This window comes from Opisthorchis viverrini, assembly GCF_000715545.1.
Source record: "Opisthorchis viverrini unplaced genomic scaffold opera_v5_317, whole genome shotgun sequence".
In the NCBI taxonomy this organism is placed as follows: domain Eukaryota; kingdom Metazoa; phylum Platyhelminthes; class Trematoda; order Opisthorchiida; family Opisthorchiidae; genus Opisthorchis; species Opisthorchis viverrini.
In genome coordinates this window covers 301,914-322,638 of record NW_008751972.1, presented here as the reverse complement: position 1 = coordinate 322,638, position 20,725 = coordinate 301,914, and the positions used below count along the sequence as shown (strand labels likewise).

Below are 20,725 nucleotides of genomic sequence, written 5' to 3'. Positions count from 1 at the left end.
CGGTTAGTTTTTTCGCACTTCGTTGTCAGGTCATACACTGTCCACCTCTAGGTCGCTTCCAATCAGCTTAGGGTTGGGAGAGAAGAGCTCTGTGAGGCAGACGGCCTTCTGGCATGCGGAGTACACGTCCCAACCAGCGCAACCTATGAAGCGTGAGTAATTCATCTATCGCGGGAGAGTTCCTTCTTCCTAAGACCATCTGGCATACCTCAGCACTAGTAATCCTATATTCCCACCAGTCCTGACCAATGCTTCAGAGGCACCGACGATCAAACAATGACATCTTCCGTATGTCCTGTGCCCGTAAAGTTCACGTCTCTGTTCGACAAAGCAGTATGGATCGCACCACCACAGTATGAACTTTTCCCTTGACAGACCAGCTCCCATCACGTCGGCGCCATAGGTATCGGAGGTTGGCAAAAGCTGCCCTGGCCTTTCCGATTCGATAAATAATCTCATTTCCAGCCAGTCCACCGGAACTTATACAGCTACCCAGATAAACACCGCAGCTGATGGTGAATCGTTTGCGATCAAATTACCCAGTTTGGCAAACGAACCGGCAGTCAGATCCGTTCATCTTCTCATCTGACCAGTGGGAATCTAGGTTACAAACTTATGAGGTGAATGCGTTCTTATTTCGGTGGCTTGTCGTAATACAGTAAATTCCGACCTATTCATCACTCAGCCAATAGGTGACGAATTAGATGAACTTCCCCGTATCCCTAGTGAGCACGCATCTACGAAACCTGGAACTTGGAGGTCCGACAGGACCACCATGAGGTTATATTTGTGATACGATAGCTTCATTTTTCACACTTTCCTCTATCTGGCTGCTCTCGCTTGGTTGCTCAAGCGTACAGTATTTGCTGAACTATCTACCCTCATTTACTTTGGTGAATTTATATTATAGAATAGGATATTGCGAAATTACAGAATGTGGAATGCCGCCTTTTCATACTCGTTTCCAAACTTAACTGTGCTTCACCATTTGGCATCTGACACTACCATCTTGATCAACAACGTGGTTGCCACCGTGTAATGCACATTTTGCGGTAATCACTTACTTCTCGTCTATCAGTGACGCAATTACCTTTGTTTTATTGAATTAATCAAACGAATGCGTAATTTGCTTGACTCGGTAATGTTGACCATAATTAAGAAACAATTCCATGTGGTACTGATACCACGTTGAAAAAAATCGTTCAGCTACCCTTTCGTTTCGGTGACTAAGTGCCATGCCACCCGGGGGAAGCACGAGGGCTGGGATACTGCCAGGTTGCCCAAGCCTAAGCAGGGGAAGTCGAGATGCGGCAGAGGTCAGGTTCGAACCACGGATCTTCTGGTCTGTAAATTCGCGCTCTAACCACTCGGATGTCACTCACTCACACACTGTTGACCACATTCTCTGATAATTTCCATTGCGTGATAGATGTTTACAGCCTCCCTTTTCATTCTCTCGCGTTACTTTCTTTTTCAGTTTTCTCTCTGCTCTGGATCATACTCAGGCGGACTTACTGGATCACACCCTGCTGGACCTCGTTCATCCGGACGATTTGGAGTTTGTGGCTGACGCACTCAATTCTCGTGAGTGTCTAACAGGATCTCCTTTGCATTCACTGCAGTGAACAAGGGCACGCTGTTGGGGAAAAGTTGCTTGGGGGAGGGGTGAGATCATCACGCTCGTGTGCTAGAAAATAAGAATGTTTTAGTGGACAACCAGCTTCCTAACGGTTGCGAAATGGTGATCAGTACATCTCCGTAGCGAACATAATTCTTTCACTATGCAGTATATGAATATGTGTCGGAATATTGGTAGCTCCGCTGAGTTTGATTGGCTGTTGATCAGGTGGCTATTGATCTGTTCGTCGTGCTTGGAACTCAATTGCAAACACTTCGTTACCACATGAGGAGACATCATCGATGCGCATTTCGTGCCTTCTCTTTGTCCGCATGTGTTTAATATGGTACCTTGATTTATAGATTAGGCGCCTCCCCCAATCAGATTGATGCGTCCATTTGAATCGAAATTGACCTCATTTATCAACCAATAAGAACGGGAAGGTGCCAGAACTAGACGAGGAACTCACAGAACAGGCAGGAAAGTCCGACTCAAAGTGACATATCTATCTAATTGGAGAAAGTAAGTCAAAGTACCACCAAAAGACACCATTGGTTACCGTGGAGACAACAGGGCGGTGCTCCAGACTGACCAATCTCGAGGAGGTCAGACCGCAACGCAGTGCAACTTGAGAAGGGGCCAATAAAAGCGAGAAGAAACGATACAAAGACCGGAGGGCTATTCGGATAATCAATCTACTCAAAAAATACATACTACAACCCAACGACAAGCGAACTAACGACGCCACACGAAAACGCTGCCTGCCGATTTGCAAGTCACGTTGAAAGATAACCAGTGTTGTGAGATGTAGGTGGCTCGGGTGCGCTGATTGGTTGTTGGTCTGTTCGCCCAGCTTGGCAGCTGGATTGCAAACGTTTCCTCACCAATCGAGGTGACATCGTCAGTACGGGGTTGAGTGGGTGAATTCCTCCTCTTCTGCCTGTGTTTATATGGCTCCTAAACAGCATCTGGTAGTTCTGAAGGCGGTCTTTGTGAAGTTTGATTGGTTCCCTATAAATCTGGGATGGTCCCAATCTCTTGTATCTGTGCCTGACGATCTACTTTGAGTTGAATGGAGAATACTATAAACAAATCAGAGGAATGCCAATGGGGTCACTAATCTCTGGATTTATCGTGGATCGTGCTACCAGGTATCAAACCGGAAATATGGGTACGATATGTGGACGACACATTTGCTATTATAAAGAAAAAAAGAACTGTTACGAGCGAATGACGTGTTCCTTGACAATGGAAACGGAGAAGAACAACAAATTGGCGTTCCAAGATGTGCTCGTCACAAGGACAACAAACGGCCAACTGCAAACTGAAGTATACAGGAAAGAAACGCAAAGAGACCAGATTCTCAATTACCACAGCAACCATTCGAACTGCCACAAACGGCGCTGTGTTCGAAACCTATTCAAACGGATCGAGACGCATTGCAACACAACAGAGGCAAAGAGAAAAAAGAAGAGCGAGGACTCTACGAGACATTCCGAAGTAACGGCTTCCCGAGGGATTTCATACGGAGGTACTTACGAGACCACCACCAAGCTAATTTGTTGACACAACCAGAATAGAGGAAGATAACACTGCCGTACATCAGAAACTTCGCGGAGATGACTGCACGACATCTGCGGCAACATGGAATTATAGTCGCCTTCGAGCCTGCAAACACGTTGAGGAAAACCGAAACCAAAGGGGAGGTTGGATGCAGTGAAGAAGATGAACGTGGTCTAAAAACTGCGACAAACGCTATATTAGTCAAACTAGAAGGAAACTTGCTTCCAAAATACATGAGCACAAGCTTGCCAGCAGAAGACATGACCCGATATCACTTGTCTCAATCCACAGAGAAGGACAAAAGTTCAATTTGGACAGTATTCAAATACTTGCTTACTCAAGATCAAAACGGGAGCGAGAGTTTGCCTAGACATGGTACTCCACACAAAAATGGATCAATAAACGCATCGATATTGACCCAGTCTATCTATCAGCCGTTACGAGCAAAAGAACTACACAGTCACGGGACCTTGAGCTACGTAGGAAATCAAGAAATCTAACGATAATCAACGGCCTAACGGGATCAAAGGAATGAAAACCACCAAAAACAAAATCAACCAATCAAGGGAACAAATCCAGACCACAAAACAAGAAGAAAACGAACGAATCACAACAGAACAATCACACACAGAACTGTGTAATCGAATGCGCCCGATGAACCAATCAAATACAAGAGACCAACCCATAGGGGACCAATCAAACTATGCGAACACCGCCTTCAGAGCTACCAGATGCTGTTTAGGAGCCATATGAACACAGGCAGGAGAGGAGGTATTCACCCACACAACCTCACACTGATGATGTCACCTCGATTGGTGATGAACCGTTTGTAATCCACCTGCCATGCTCGGCGAACAGACCAACAACCGATAACCCTCAAATGCTATACAACTACACACAGTAAGTACCCACCCAACTGCGCACTGATAATGTCTCCCCGTATGGTGGCAAGACATTTGCAAGTCAATTACCAGGCTCGGCGAACGGATCAACCGCCACCTGATCAATAATCACTGCAGTTTATGCTTTGTGTGTGTGTGTGTTGAAAATAGTAAGCAGGGCGATTGTTCAAAACTCCATCGCATAGCACTCCGTTACTTCCCTAGAAACGATGGTTTATTAGTTGTCTCCAACACGTGACCGAGAACCAACTAACATGGTGTATTGATAGCTATTGACGTCATTGTGTCTTTCTACCATTTGTCTTCACAATACAGCCTGTATTCAGAAGAACTCATTTACGGATAAACATTCCTCTTTAGAAAAAAGATTAAGCAAGACCGTTCGCAAATGAGTCGTCAGCAGTTGGGTTCGAACTACGGACCTGCTGGTCAGTAGGTATGCGCCTCAGCTATCTTGAGCTGTGTCCACGGTATTTATGGACTCGATCGTCAATTCCTGGAGTACGCATTGTATTCTATACTGTAGAAACTGTAGATTAGCGTGAAAACGAAAGTCGGTTTTGTGCGGAATGAAGTCGTTTCCATTCGGATCAACGATGATTAAAGTCTTGATCGGCCTCATTTAACGGTCCTCAGCACATTCAGTTGTAGAATATCGTAAACGAGAGACTCAATTGCGTCTCCCGTGAAAACCAAATTGATTTGCAAATGAGTTTTAATTCTCGAAAAACAGTCCAGTTTGGGTTCAAGCGGAACATAAGGTTGCACCTACCTGATGAGCCCCAAGAGGATCGAAACCGGTCGTGGGCTGTCGAAAAGTTTTCAGCAACCTTGTGAGCAGTTTCCTCAGAGGTATTCTCTGCACTATTTAGCGGCGAATACTAATGCTTGGTAGCAAGACAGTCTCTGTTGTTTCGAGCGAGTGATAGCCCGTGTACGTCTAGTGGTTGTTGACCAACTGACAACCGAGTTCGGTTCGCAACTACTGTTTCTCCCCGATCTCAAGGAGGCTTCGACGCGGAACTCAATGGTTGCTTGCTGATCGATCGAGGCGTTCTTCTTTATTCAAGATGGTCACTCCTTTCCGATCCTTCATGGTTTCGGTCACAGGTGGTTTCCTTGGGGGCGAGATGGACCAAGTAGTTAGAGTGCGAATTTACTGACCGGAAGGTCCGTTTTTCGAACCCGACCTCACCTCTCGACTTCCCCTGTCTAGGCTTGGGCAACCTGGCAGTATCCCAGCCCTCATGACTCCTTACAGGTGTTTTCCGTGAACTGGTCGCACGGATCGACTTAAATAATTTCTGTTCACTACCGGTTTTCTGAACCGCTTCCATTTATTTGGTTTTCTGTGTCCGTCATACTTCACAGTCAGCTCGCACGCTCAATAGTTCGTCGCGTCAAGTTATATATTGGGAACAGCCTCGGATAGTTCTGCGAGATTTAAGCAGTGCCACTGTCCGGTCCGACAGCCGCCTCCTGGTAGCGCCTTGTCACAAGTCAAACTTCCAGCGCTGTGCAAAGAGTTGGCGATCTCTTCCCATTACGAATACACATATGATGGTGGAGCATTTGGAAGAGACTCCGGAAGACGGTTCTGGTGAATCCGTCTAACATCCGTATCTAATGGACTTTCGGCTGCCAAGTGATTTGTTTGCATTTGTTGCGCCCCTGGAAAACGAAGCGAGAAGCGATTCCGGACGATCCGTGGTCGAAATCCACAAATGTGTTCCAAAACGAGCGACAGTCAGTTATTGATCCGCGCCATCGGTAACTGATAGCTTTGTGATCAATTTAATTTCGGAGCCACGGGGCTTTTGAAGGACATCATGTGACCAGACGACTTAAGCTATTTCGGAAGTTAGTACTGCACGAAAACAGCATGTGGTCAGCACATAGCTGAAGCAATCGTTCACCGTTGTCCAAACCCTGTCAACCGCGTGCTCTAGTCTCACACCTGACTTAGTCTTTGGAAGTGTAGGCATCTCAGAATACCTAAATGAGATAGCAGACAAATTTGTTTACCTGGGCAGCTGTATCAGTCCCGATGGTGTCGCGAAAGATATTTTCATCCGGATTGGGAAGGCCAGAGCAGCTTTTTTGAACCTGCGTCACCTGTGGCATAGGCGTGACGGCTTATTCGTCAAGGGTCGAGTTTACAATGCTGCGGTGCGCTCCATATTACTATATGGATCAGAAACCTGGTCGCTGCGCGCTAAGGTCGTCAAAAGACTTTCAGAGTTTGACCATCGATGTCTTCGGAGTATTGCCCGAATCTAGTTGGAACACCGGATCAGCAATGCTGAAGTTCGTCGAATGGTATTTGGGAGAAATAACTCACCCTCGATAGATGAACTGATCACACTGCATAGGTTGCGCTGGCTTGGCCACGTGCTGCGTGGGCCATTCCACCGACTTCCTCGAAGTGCTCTTTTCGGACAACCATATGAAGGTTGGAAGAGAGTCAGAGGCCGTCCAACAATGACTTGGCAGCGAAGTGTGAAAGCCATTACCAGCAAACTCAGCTGCGCTGGTCATTGCCATCTTCCTGGATGGGTACCCCGAGACATCAATGGTTAGAGACATTGTCAGACATGGCTCAGTCACGCCCTTAATGGCGCTCATACATCCAAGCTATTGCCTTCAATGCATAGCTCCCTTCCCAACCCCCCACTTGACAGTCCACTGACAGTGCTGTATTTACGCACTAATTCATCGGCTCCTGCCTCCAACGCGGAGCTACCTATCCCACCTCCCCGAATCATCGGTGAACGAAACTGTTGCAGCTACAACCACTCTACGTCAAATGTGCGGTTAATACAGCTGACAGTGATGAAATGAGGTTATCGCTGGATCCTTTCCTCCCTCACTCTTTCTTTCATTTTAAGGGCGTACGGCAGTGAAGCTTCTGTATTGATAGTGACTTTACTATCTATTGTGATGACAGTGCTGGTTCCAGCTCCGGGATCTCTCTTTCACACAACACTTTGATCAACCTACAGCCGCGGTTTCAGCACAAGGTAGGAAATGAGTCTGCGTTGCTTAGCAACCAAACCACTCACTTTATTAATACTTTATCCCCCCTAACTCATACGAAATAATTAGGCGGTCTGCTGAATGTCGGAACTCGTCGAAGGCTGTTATCTAATCGTGTGAATATCGTTGACACTGATTCTCATCCGATTCGTCTATCGTACGCGCAACCGAGGTCATCTTTGTCCGCGCAAAATACTCCTAGCTGCGTTGTTTGTTGTGAAATTCTTTTTCTGTTGGCTTCATTGAGCATAATCCTTGGTGGTCAAATGCCTCAGGAACCCCAATTTTTGTTGCTTCGTCTCATTTCTCATCCTTGTTGCGATCAAATTACGTATTCCACAACGTTGCCGCGTGACTGACGTGATCCGAACTATCAGTCTAAGCGGTTGAGATTCGCAAGTGCACACAATCCGTTTGGTAGGCTTAAATTGTGAATTTACATCCGTCACGCAGAATCTTGCTGGCCTTATCCAAACCTTTCGGTGCTTGTACACCAGAATCCAAACTCCCCAAGCCATCCTATGCACCCAAATAATGCACGCTTCTCATTAGTTATTCAAAGTGGTCAATCGATGTCATCAACCAACTGCTCAACTGGTCGGCTGACCAATTTCCCCGTCATGGACATTTCATTAGGCAACCCCGTGCTATACTACTCACTATGTGCATAATTACGCGCAGCCTTCTCCTATCAAGTGTACGTGTGTGTTGTTTAACTAGTGTTTTCTTCGCTCTTTCTGTATCTTGCCACAGCCTGCTTTTTCCAACCCGAGATTCTTCGATCAAGAGGCGCCATGTTGAGCTCGGAATAGCTTAATGGTTAAGGCGCGGACTCAGTGACCGGAAGGTTCGACTCAGCAGCTTGACTGCTCATGCCTGGACTTGGGCACTACCTCATCCGTTTTACTTCCTTCGGGTCGCGTGGTAGCTGGACACTGAACGATTTTTCGGCTTTGAGGTAGCCGTCGAACTGGGGTGTTACAACGATGTCGTGAGCCACACTGTCTTCGTACTTTAGTGGGAGATAGATGAACAGGGTGTCTTTGAGAAAAGAAAACTAGAAATGCAGTGGTGATTGGACACGCGAACACAAATCGCGCTGTGGAACCGAAGTGGGCTGGTTGGCAATTGAGAGTCAGCTTCTCTCCTCGCGGGTTTTCGCAACACAAGCTTTATCCACCTCTTCATCACTGTTTGTCCTAGATAGGCCTTAGCGTCCTTAGCGACCTTAGCGAGATGGCTCAAGTGGTTAGAGCGCGAATTTACTGACCGGAAGGTCCGTGGTTCGAACCCGACCTCCGGCACTCGACTTCCCCTGTATAGGCTTGGGCAACCTGACAGTATCCCAGCCCTCGTGCTTCCTTCGGGTGGCATGGCAGCTAGGCACCGAAAGGGCGCTACAGCTGAACGATTAGCGTCCAACCTCAGAAGAGTCCCAGCTGGATCCTCTTTGACGCTCATTTGGCTTCTTCAGAACACGGACTGTTAGCTGACTGTAGCTTGTCCGCCACGGAATTCTTGCTCGATAACAAATCGAAATCTTCATTGTTGAATAAGAGTTACCAGGTGATGGAGCGTACACCATACATGCCCAACCACCGTCTACTCTGGCCGGTAGGAATCTTGCGGGGAAATCACAATGGTATGCTCACATAAAGTAGTATCGATTAGTCAAAGGGGTGGCTGTCTTCCCACCCGGTGCCGTTTGCAGGTGATGGACAGTTGTCGGTAATGGAGTGGCAGTTTGCCGAGGTTGCTATCAGTTTCTAGCCAGATCCACCCGATGAAGTGTGTCGCCGTACACTGATCTTGTGTTGGGTTGCAGTTGCTCGATCTATTTGGGCGAGAGCGTCTTCAACATTTTGTCCACATGCCTTTATTTCAGTTCATTTAGAGATTAGGATCGCCTTCCTGTTGGTAGCTTTCATTAGGCTTTTTTCCGCTATTTACTAGAGAGTACTTACTACCGCCACATTGCTGTTGATTATGCCCTTGTCTTCAACAACGTTCGAGATACCGTTCATTAAAACGTGTGCGTAGTGCTTAAATGCTCTCCCAGAGCATGATTGCTAGTTTCTTAATCGAAGTGTCCACTGAGTGACATTGGAATAACGCATGTTGTCCCTTGTAAGATAAGGGAGCTGGATAGGGGATCTCGAATTTGAATTCATCCAACTATTTTAGCCAGATTTTTAACAGTCCAGGGTGCATCGGTTTGTATTCCGAGTCGACGTCGTTTGCAGTTGCTATCATAAGCTTGCAACGTGAATTCTGCTATTAATCACGGACTAAGATATCCATAGGGTCGAGATGACCCAAGTGGTTTGAGCGCGAATTTACTAACCGAGAGGTCCGTTCGAAACCGACCTCTGAATCTCGACGTCCCCTGTCTGGGCTTGGGCAACCTGGCAGTATCTCAGCCCTCATGCTTCCCCCGGGTGGCATGGCATCTAGGCACCGGAAGGGTGTTACAGCTGAACGATTTTTTTATATCCATTACTTGGGGCATAAAACATGGACTCTCTTGGGAGGTAGTGACTCGCCCCTCCACCATCCGAGCCTTCTTCCTATTCATCTATGATAAATTCGTCATACTCAGGTGTCACCAACATTAGCCAACGGACACTATCGTAACGTGGCTTATCACTTTTTGGGCTGCTCCAGTGCTTCATTCCGTGACAGCGATATCTCCACTTGCAGCGGCGATCTGTGTACCGCGTGTCATTTGTTCTTCCAGACTGATCCCACCTGCATACCACTTTCCTTGGTACTATCTTGAGTCGCACTGGTAATGACCTCAACAGGAATTATACGGGTTACGAAAAACAAACAAAAAGCGAAACTGTTGTAAGCTAACTATTCCACCGACGACATATCAATGTGCTGCTGTGTGTCGTGCCGGATTGTCTTCTGGAAGGTGCACTGCGCTCTCATGCATACGGATTGGTCAACCAGTGTCGCAATGCCGTCATCTAGGTAGCTGAACCTGATTCATCGACGGGATTCAAGTTTCTCAATAATCGGACCGTTGGTTTATAAAAGCTCGGTTATTCATACGTTGATAACTGATATGGTGACAGCGTCACGAAGAGACTGAACCTTACCGTGGTGTGACGGTTCGCGCACCTCAGCGACCCATTGAGCTATACTGGGGAGTGTCCCCGTGACACTCACAGAGTCTCTCATACCGGATTGGTCCATGGGTAGAGGTCTGACGAACACAGTCTCCTGGCCCTCCAGGTTGGAGGTTGGAACATGTGGCGACTTCTTCCGTGGAAATGGTAATGCAGTTGCATTTCCCGCCAAACACCGCTGCCTTGCGGTTAGGTTTTTTAACCAAAGGCTTTGTTGAGGACCTTAATCGTCCTCCTGTCTAGGTGTGGGCGCCCTGGCAGTGTCCCAGCCCACCATGAACTGTATCATGGTTGTACGGCAGTGAAGCATCGGTTTTGGACACGATGTCATGCTTTCGATGTTGATGATAATATTGTGACATCTCATCGTCGACTGTACCTTACATGTTTGTCTCCGTCAGGTGACCGATGCAGGAATTTCGCCTCTCCTGTTTACTTCATCAGCGTACACAATTAACCGCAACGAATCACAAAGAATAACTCACTCATCTAGGCCAGCACGATTATTCAGAGGTGTCAAGACACTAGCGAGCATCGTCTGATAGTGACGTCAGTAGTCAACTCCATTGCTCTACGTCGTTCGTTGGCAAATCGATTATCACTGTGATGGAACCTTGTACTTCAGGAACTACAAAGTGGCTCCTCTAAGGTTCCGGTGGAGTTGTTGTCATATCCTCATGATCATTCCTCAAAAAGTTGTTTTTCGACAAATTAAGAAACATTTCGTTAGTAAGGCTGATTGATTACCGTAGCTTACAGAAACATAGCTACAGTCGGATTTCAGTTACTCGAGATGTGCCCAGTGTGTGAACGCGTGGAGTTCGGCAAACTGCCATAGAAAAAAAAACAAAGGTAACGAACTAATTTTGATTTCGGTAGTGTCTAACCAGGGTGACGTTGAACAACCGTACACATGTGCGAAAGTACACAGTCACTAACGCCAGATTAATAACAGTATCAATCCAAAGGATAGCGTCGACAGCCATCGTAAACGGAATGTTCTCTTCAGGTTTCTGACCTGAGTATGGTAGACAACAGTGCGGATACCGAACCTACTAGGAATCTTAAAAAACGAACACCTTTCGGACCAATAGCTTCTCGATGATGATGGTCGCCGGTTCACCGTGGTCAAGAGGCACGGATGTCAAAACTGAATCAGCCACGTTTTTCGTCTGTGTCATAACGTGAAATTCAGATGCTGCGTCAGAGAATCACAGTCAAGCAATCAATTCACATCCGCCACAGCTATGTGCTCCTTGCTGACTCCTCACGATCAGGTAAACGTAGTTATCTATCTCGAAGTTGGCGCAATTCTAGTTGTACTGTCATGTGACCCACGTACACACAATCTACAGCCACTACAATCTATCCTCATTACACCGTTCTTAGGGTTTAGACAGGCGATTTCTCCAACCACAGGGTGCTTTCATAACTAGGACATAAAATGAAATATTTATTTGTATATATACAGTGTACAAATGAAATGAACTCTTCAGTTAAGGTCTTTACCTTTCCCAACAATGGATCGCGCGTTTTCAAAAATAGCGCCGGTTTCGAATAGAAACTGGCGCCTAATTCTAATTCCCTGATCTAAATCGTTGATAAATCCAGCTAAATGGTAGAATAATGAGTAAAAGACCACTTTGCTTTTCCTTTCGGCCGAAACTATTCTGATAATAGGGAAAAAGATGTTGGCCACTCGTTGGCGTATCGCGTCTCGCTCACTGGTGGCGTTTTGTTTCATTTGTAGGGCGAGGGAACTGATCTCACAGTACTGAACTTTCATGTCGTTACTGATGACCGGCGTTCAGTATTCCAGACCGAACCATGGCAGATGTTTGAATTTCACTAGGAACCTCTGAACTTCCCCGAAACTTCGTTGATAGTAGACCTGGGGTCTAAGAAGGCACAACATCCAAATTCCAACTAGCGTTCTCACCAGTTCCGGAGCTCTGGAGGAGCTTGGTCGCACAACGGTGTTTAAGCAGACTCCAACGGAAAAATCCACTGAATTGGGAAGCTCGGATTTCTGGTTTCGGTTTCGTTCAGTTTTAGCCGTGGTTTCTGTGTTTGACCATCGATGTCCCCGGAGCATTACCCGAATCTGGTGAGAACACCGGATCAGCAATGCTGAAGTTCGTCGAATGGTATTCGGGAGAAATAACTCACCCTCGATAGATGAACTGATCACACTGCATGGGTTGCGCCGGGCTTGGTCACGTACTGCATGTACCAGTCGACCAACTCCCTCTAAAGGCACTTTTCTCACAACCACGTGAAGGGTGGAAGAGAACCAGAGGCGGTCCAACAATGACTTGGCACCGAAGTGTGAAAGCCATCACCAACAAACTCAGCTGCGCTGGTCACTGCCGTCTTCCTGGATGGGGACCACGAGACGGATCACATCAGTGATTAGAGACTTTGTCAGACATGGCCCAGTCGCGTATTTACTGGCGCTCTTGCATCCAAGCTATTGCCCTCAATGCATAGCCCCTCTCCCATTCCCCCCAGTTAACGGTCCGCCTGCAGTACTATATTTACGCACTAATTTATCAGCTCATGACTATAATGCGCGGCTACCTACCCCACCATCGCTCCACTTAGGTATTCCAACAGCAGTTAAACTCTGAGGAACAAAGTTGGGCGAGATGGCCCAAGTGGTTAGAGCGCGGATTTACTGACCGGAAGGTCCGTGGTTCGAATCCGACCTCCGCCACTCGACTTCCCCTGTCTAGGCTTGGGCAACCTGGCAGTATCCTAGCCCTCGTGCTTCCTTCGGATGGCATGGCAGTTAGGCACCGGAAGGGTGCTACAGCTGAACGCTTTCTTTTTCTACCCCACCTCCCCGAATCATCTGTGAACGAACCTGTTGCAGCTACAACCACTGTACGACAAGTACGCCGTTATTACAGCTGACAATGGTGGTGATGATGATGATGAGCTGTGTTTTGATAATTCGTCTGTTTTTGGACACGGATTAACTTCGGGGAAGAAATGTTGGTTAAAATCTCCAATTCTCCTTATACTATCAACCGACTTTAGGTAGCTCACCAGGAGGAACAATCCACGGGTTGCGTGAGCCTTCCATCGAAAAAAAGCGGTCACTCGGGAAGCCGGTCAACACGCGACCACGTGATGTGGATTTCACTGAATGGCGTTATTTCCCTGATAAAGTGTGAGTTAATCGCACACCACTCGTGGCCAAACGGTTAGGCGGTGGCCGGGCGGTTGCAGGTTCGAGACTTCATCGTGTTTTGTGATGATTTTCGGTAAACAAAAGCTATAGAGCGCTTCTCGGCTTTTCAGCACAAATCGATAGCTGTATGGGAATGCCCACTATCTATGGAGAATCGTGCTAAGTGTTTTTGTTCACTTTCACAGTGAATGACAACATGCGGATCTGAAAATTCGATAGAACTAAGTTGATTTACTGACAATACCCATCATTGTCACCAATAAACTTGGTAGATGACCGAATAGTAAAAGTACTGCAATGGTTCGAGAGAATGGAGAACCTAAGGGGCAAGATGGCTCCAGTGGTTAGAGCGCGAATTTACTGACCGGAAGGTCCGTGGTTCGAACCCGACCTCCGGCACTCGACTTCCCCTGTATAGGCTTGGGCAACCTGACAGTATCCCAGCCCTCGTGCTTCCTTCGGGTGGCATGGCAGCTAGGCACCGAAAGGGCGCTACAGCTGAACGATTAGCGTCCAACCTCAGAAGAGTCCCAGCTGGATCCTCTTTGACGCTCATTTGGCTTCTTCAGAACACGGACTGTTAGCTGACTGTAGCTTGTCCGCCACGGAATTCTTGCTCGATAACAAATCGAAATCTTCATTGTTGAATAAGAGTTACCGGGTGATGGAGCGTACACCATACATGCCCAACCACCGTCTACTCTGGCCGGTAGGAATCTTGCGGGGAAATCACAATGGTATGCTCACATAAAGTAGTATCGATTAGTCAAAGGGGTGGCTGTCTTCCCACCCGGTGCCGTTTGCAGGTGATGGACAGTTGTCGGTAATGGAGTGGCAGTTTGCCGAGGTTGCTATCAGTTTCTAGCCAGATCCACCCGATGAAGTGTGTCGCCGTACACTGATCTTGTGTTGGGTTGCAGTTGCTCGATCTATTTGGGCGAGAGCGTCTTCAACATTTTGTCCACATGCCTTTATTTCAGTTCATTTAGAGATTAGGATCGCCTTCCTGTTGGTAGCTTTCATTAGGCTTTTTTCCGCTATTTACTAGAGAGTACTTACTACCGCCACATTGCTGTTGATTATGCCCTTGTCTTCAACAACGTTCGAGATACCGTTCATTAAAACGTGTGCGTAGTGCTTAAATGCTCTCCCAGAGCATGATTGCTAGTTTCTTAATCGAAGTGTCCACTGAGTGACATTGGAATAACGCATGTTGTCCCTTGTAAGATAAGGGAGCTGGATAGGGGATCTCGAATTTGAATTCATCCAACTATTTTAGCCAGATTTTTAACAGTCCAGGGTGCATCGGTTTGTATTCCGAGTCGACGTCGTTTGCAGTTGCTATCATAAGCTTGCAACGTGAATTCTGCTATTAATCACGGACTAAGATATCCATAGGGTCGAGATGACCCAAGTGGTTTGAGCGCGAATTTACTAACCGAGAGGTCCGTTCGAAACCGACCTCTGAATCTCGACGTCCCCTGTCTGGGCTTGGGCAACCTGGCAGTATCTCAGCCCTCATGCTTCCCCCGGGTGGCATGGCATCTAGGCACCGGAAGGGTGTTACAGCTGAACGATTTTTTTATATCCATTACTTGGGGCATAAAACATGGACTCTCTTGGGAGGTAGTGACTCGCCCCTCCACCATCCGAGCCTTCTTCCTATTCATCTATGATAAATTCGTCATACTCAGGTGTCACCAACATTAGCCAACGGACACTATCGTAACGTGGCTTATCACTTTTTGGGCTGCTCCAGTGCTTCATTCCGTGACAGCGATATCTCCACTTGCAGCGGCGATCTGTGTACCGCGTGTCATTTGTTCTTCCAGACTGATCCCACCTGCATACCACTTTCCTTGGTACTATCTTGAGTCGCACTGGTAATGACCTCAACAGGAATTATACGGGTTACGAAAAACAAACAAAAAGCGAAACTGTTGTAAGCTAACTATTCCACCGACGACATATCAATGTGCTGCTGTGTGTCGTGCCGGATTGTCTTCTGGAAGGTGCACTGCGCTCTCATGCATACGGATTGGTCAACCAGTGTCGCAATGCCGTCATCTAGGTAGCTGAACCTGATTCATCGACGGGATTCAAGTTTCTCAATAATCGGACCGTTGGTTTATAAAAGCTCGGTTATTCATACGTTGATAACTGATATGGTGACAGCGTCACGAAGAGACTGAACCTTACCGTGGTGTGACGGTTCGCGCACCTCAGCGACCCATTGAGCTATACTGGGGAGTGTCCCCGTGACACTCACAGAGTCTCTCATACCGGATTGGTCCATGGGTAGAGGTCTGACGAACACAGTCTCCTGGCCCTCCAGGTTGGAGGTTGGAACATGTGGCGACTTCTTCCGTGGAAATGGTAATGCAGTTGCATTTCCCGCCAAACACCGCTGCCTTGCGGTTAGGTTTTTTAACCAAAGGCTTTGTTGAGGACCTTAATCGTCCTCCTGTCTAGGTGTGGGCGCCCTGGCAGTGTCCCAGCCCACCATGAACTGTATCATGGTTGTACGGCAGTGAAGCATCGGTTTTGGACACGATGTCATGCTTTCGATGTTGATGATAATATTGTGACATCTCATCGTCGACTGTACCTTACATGTTTGTCTCCGTCAGGTGACCGATGCAGGAATTTCGCCTCTCCTGTTTACTTCATCAGCGTACACAATTAACCGCAACGAATCACAAAGAATAACTCACTCATCTAGGCCAGCACGATTATTCAGAGGTGTCAAGACACTAGCGAGCATCGTCTGATAGTGACGTCAGTAGTCAACTCCATTGCTCTACGTCGTTCGTTGGCAAATCGATTATCACTGTGATGGAACCTTGTACTTCAGGAACTACAAAGTGGCTCCTCTAAGGTTCCGGTGGAGTTGTTGTCATATCCTCATGATCATTCCTCAAAAAGTTGTTTTTCGACAAATTAAGAAACATTTCGTTAGTAAGGCTGATTGATTACCGTAGCTTACAGAAACATAGCTACAGTCGGATTTCAGTTACTCGAGATGTGCCCAGTGTGTGAACGCGTGGAGTTCGGCAAACTGCCATAGAAAAAAAACAAAGGTAACGAACTAATTTTGATTTCGGTAGTGTCTAACCAGGGTGACGTTGAACAACCGTACACATGTGCGAAAGTACACAGTCACTAACGCCAGATTAATAACAGTATCAATCCAAAGGATAGCGTCGACAGCCATCGTAAACGGAATGTTCTCTTCAGGTTTCTGACCTGAGTATGGTAGACAACAGTGCGGATACCGAACCTACTAGGAATCTTAAAAAACGAACACCTTTCGGACCAATAGCTTCTCGATGATGATGGTCGCCGGTTCACCGTGGTCAAGAGGCACGGATGTCAAAACTGAATCAGCCACGTTTTTCGTCTGTGTCATAACGTGAAATTCAGATGCTGCGTCAGAGAATCACAGTCAAGCAATCAATTCACATCCGCCACAGCTATGTGCTCCTTGCTGACTCCTCACGATCAGGTAAACGTAGTTATCTATCTCGAAGTTGGCGCAATTCTAGTTGTACTGTCATGTGACCCACGTACACACAATCTACAGCCACTACAATCTATCCTCATTACACCGTTCTTAGGGTTTAGACAGGCGATTTCTCCAACCACAGGGTGCTTTCATAACTAGGACATAAAATGAAATATTTGTTTGTATATATACAGTGTACAAATGAAATGAACTCTTCAGTTAAGGTCTTTACCTTTCCCAACAATGGATCGCGCGTTTTCAAAAATAGCGCCGGTTTCGAATAGAAACTGGCGCCTAATTCTAATTCCCTGATCTAAATCGTTGATAAATCCAGCTAAATGGTAGAATAATGAGTAAAAGACCACTTTGCTTTTCCTTTCGGCCGAAACTATTCTGATAATAGGGAAAAAGATGTTGGCCACTCGTTGGCGTATCGCGTCTCGCTCACTGGTGGCGTTTTGTTTCATTTGTAGGGCGAGGGAACTGATCTCACAGTACTGAACTTTCATGTCGTTACTGATGACCGGCGTTCAGTATTCCAGACCGAACCATGGCAGATGTTTGAATTTCACTAGGAACCTCTGAACTTCCCCGAAACTTCGTTGATAGTAGACCTGGGGTCTAAGAAGGCACAACATCCAAATTCCAACTAGCGTTCTCACCAGTTCCGGAGCTCTGGAGGAGCTTGGTCGCACAACGGTGTTTAAGCAGACTCCAACGGAAAAATCCACTGAATTGGGAAGCTCGGATTTCTGGTTTCGGTTTCGTTCAGTTTTAGCCGTGGTTTCTGTGTTTGACCATCGATGTCCCCGGAGCATTACCCGAATCTGGTGAGAACACCGGATCAGCAATGCTGAAGTTCGTCGAATGGTATTCGGGAGAAATAACTCACCCTCGATAGATGAACTGATCACACTGCATGGGTTGCGCCGGGCTTGGTCACGTACTGCATGTACCAGTCGACCAACTCCCTCTAAAGGCACTTTTCTCACAACCACGTGAAGGGTGGAAGAGAACCAGAGGCGGTCCAACAATGACTTGGCACCGAAGTGTGAAAGCCATCACCAACAAACTCAGCTGCGCTGGTCACTGCCGTCTTCCTGGATGGGGACCACGAGACGGATCACATCAGTGATTAGAGACTTTGTCAGACATGGCCCAGTCGCGTATTTACTGGCGCTCTTGCATCCAAGCTATTGCCCTCAATGCATAGCCCCTCTCCCATTCCCCCCAGTTAACGGTCCGCCTGCAGTACTATATTTACGCACTAATTTATCAGCTCATGACTATAATGCGCGGCTACCTACCCCACCATCGCTCCACTTAGGTATTCCAACAGCAGTTAAACTCTGAGGAACAAAGTTGGGCGAGATGGCCCAAGTGGTTAGAGCGCGGATTTACTGACCGGAAGGTCCGTGGTTCGAATCCGACCTCCGCCACTCGACTTCCCCTGTCTAGGCTTGGGCAACCTGGCAGTATCCTAGCCCTCGTGCTTCCTTCGGATGGCATGGCAGTTAGGCACCGGAAGGGTGCTACAGCTGAACGCTTTCTTTTTCTACCCCACCTCCCCGAATCATCTGTGAACGAACCTGTTGCAGCTACAACCACTGTACGACAAGTACGCCGTTATTACAGCTGACAATGGTGGTGATGATGATGATGAGCTGTGTTTTGATAATTCGTCTGTTTTTGGACACGGATTAACTTCGGGGAAGAAATGTTGGTTAAAATCTCCAATTCTCCTTATACTATCAACCGACTTTAGGTAGCTCACCAGGAGGAACAATCCACGGGTTGCGTGAGCCTTCCATCGAAAAAAAGCGGTCACTCGGGAAGCCGGTCAACACGCGACCACGTGATGTGGATTTCACTGAATGGCGTTATTTCCCTGATAAAGTGTGAGTTAATCGCACACCACTCGTGGCCAAACGGTTAGGCGGTGGCCGGGCGGTTGCAGGTTCGAGACTTCATCGTGTTTTGTGATGATTTTCGGTAAACAAAAGCTATAGAGCGCTTCTCGGCTTTTCAGCACAAATCGATAGCTGTATGGGAATGCCCACTATCTATGGAGAATCGTGCTAAGTGTTTTTGTTCACTTTCACAGTGAATGACAACATGCGGATCTGAAAATTCGATAGAACTAAGTTGATTTACTGACAATACCCATCATTGTCACCAATAAACTTGGTAGATGACCGAATAGTAAAAGTACTGCAATGGTTCGAGAGAATGGAGAACCTAGGGGGCAAGATGGCTCCAGTGGTTAGAGCGCGAATTTACTGACCGGAAGGTCTGTGGTTCGAACCCGACCTCTGCCTCCCGACTTCCCCTGTCTGGGCCTGAGCAACCTGGCAGTATCCCCGCTCTAGTGCTTCCCTCGGGTGGCATGGCATCCAGGCACCGGGAGGGTGTTACAGCTGGGCGATACGGGGAACCTAACCTGGAGCTTGTTTGAAATGGACAGGTTCAAAGAGCCATTCAAACACTGTGGATCAAACAAAAGGACTTGGTAACGTGACAAGTGTAGCCCCGAATTAATTCGGGGCTAAGAATTCACAACGCTTTTGATGACACTACACGAGAAACGTTTTCTTCAGCCTGGATGATCCACGAATTCGGGACGAATCTAATCAGTAAAAGAAAAGCCTCTACCATCATTGTTGGAAAACAAGCTAGAAGGCGCTGCAAGTAATTCGCGCACGGTAACATCACTCATTTTTTTGTTTAGGAAAAAGACCATCCATTTGTGACTGATTTCCTCTCAAATGTGACTATCTGTTGGTTGGTCCTTTCAGTTGGTTTAATTCGGTTGCTGCCACACTCTACCAGACTAATCCCCAGAGTTTCCACTTATCTACACAGGTTTTCCCCAACTTTGACATTTTGCCTGTCGATTTTTAGCAGACAATGACGTCAGTGCTCTATTTTTGGCTCGACAGGAAGCCGGAGACAACTGTATCTGTCTGTTTATCAGCCAGCCATTGATCTCTCATGGTTTTCTTGTTCCCCATTAAATCGACCATCGTCCTTGCCCTATTAACTAATGCCATTCATTCCCCAACTTTCCGAGGAGCAGACAAATGGAGATATGATTAGTCGGACAGTAGAACTGCTTTTTCAGGGTATGGGAATGACATTACAGATGGGTTTATACCTAATTGTTCAGCGGATACCTTGGGAAACTCCGTTGCTAAGGGTTTTTCCAAACTCCCTGTACTAGAAGAATCGAATAAGCGGTAGCATTTTTTTTTACAATTGTTCGCTCACTATGTTTCTTGCGAATTGATGGGTCTCAGAAAAGTCCTAAACTTCGTACTCCTCAAGAAGGGACACATGAATAACTAAAACATTCCTGCATCGTTGAGTTCTTTCATCATTGTTTGTTAAACCTCGTAACTGGGGCGAGATGGCTCAGTGGTTAGAGCGTGAATTAACCGACCGAAATGTCCGTGGTTCGAACCCGACCTCTGCCTCTCTACTTTCCCCTTCTAGACTTGGGCAACCTGGCAGTATCCTATCCCTCGTGCTTCCTGGTGTCGTGGCAGCTAGGTGCTGAAATGGTGCTACACCTGGTGATTTACGCTCAGTGATTTCAAATTTGGTTCAAAAGTTGAACTGGTCACTGGTCCCGTTTCACTTCCTCTCAGACTTGCGTTGATGATTATTTACCCCATGGCTGGTTTCTATAACGTCACGTTATCAACAGGTTTTATTTTGGCCATTTTGAACAAAGATATAACTCACTCAGGTATCTCCTAAAAATTTATGTTT

At 47.0% G+C, this 20,725-nt stretch overlaps 1 protein-coding gene across 1 annotated transcript in view; it reads left to right on the top strand.

Annotated features, from left to right (window-relative positions):
• Positions 1–20,725, top strand: part of T265_09891 (hypothetical protein) — a gene marked incomplete at both ends in the record, with an annotated part of 70,947 nt that overhangs the window by 27,255 nt on the left and 22,967 nt on the right. Inside the window, one exon of the mRNA XM_009176103.1 lies at positions 1,478–1,584. Coding sequence (XP_009174367.1) covers positions 1,478–1,584 — 107 coding nt within the window. The remainder of the gene's footprint in view (positions 1–1,477; positions 1,585–20,725) is intronic.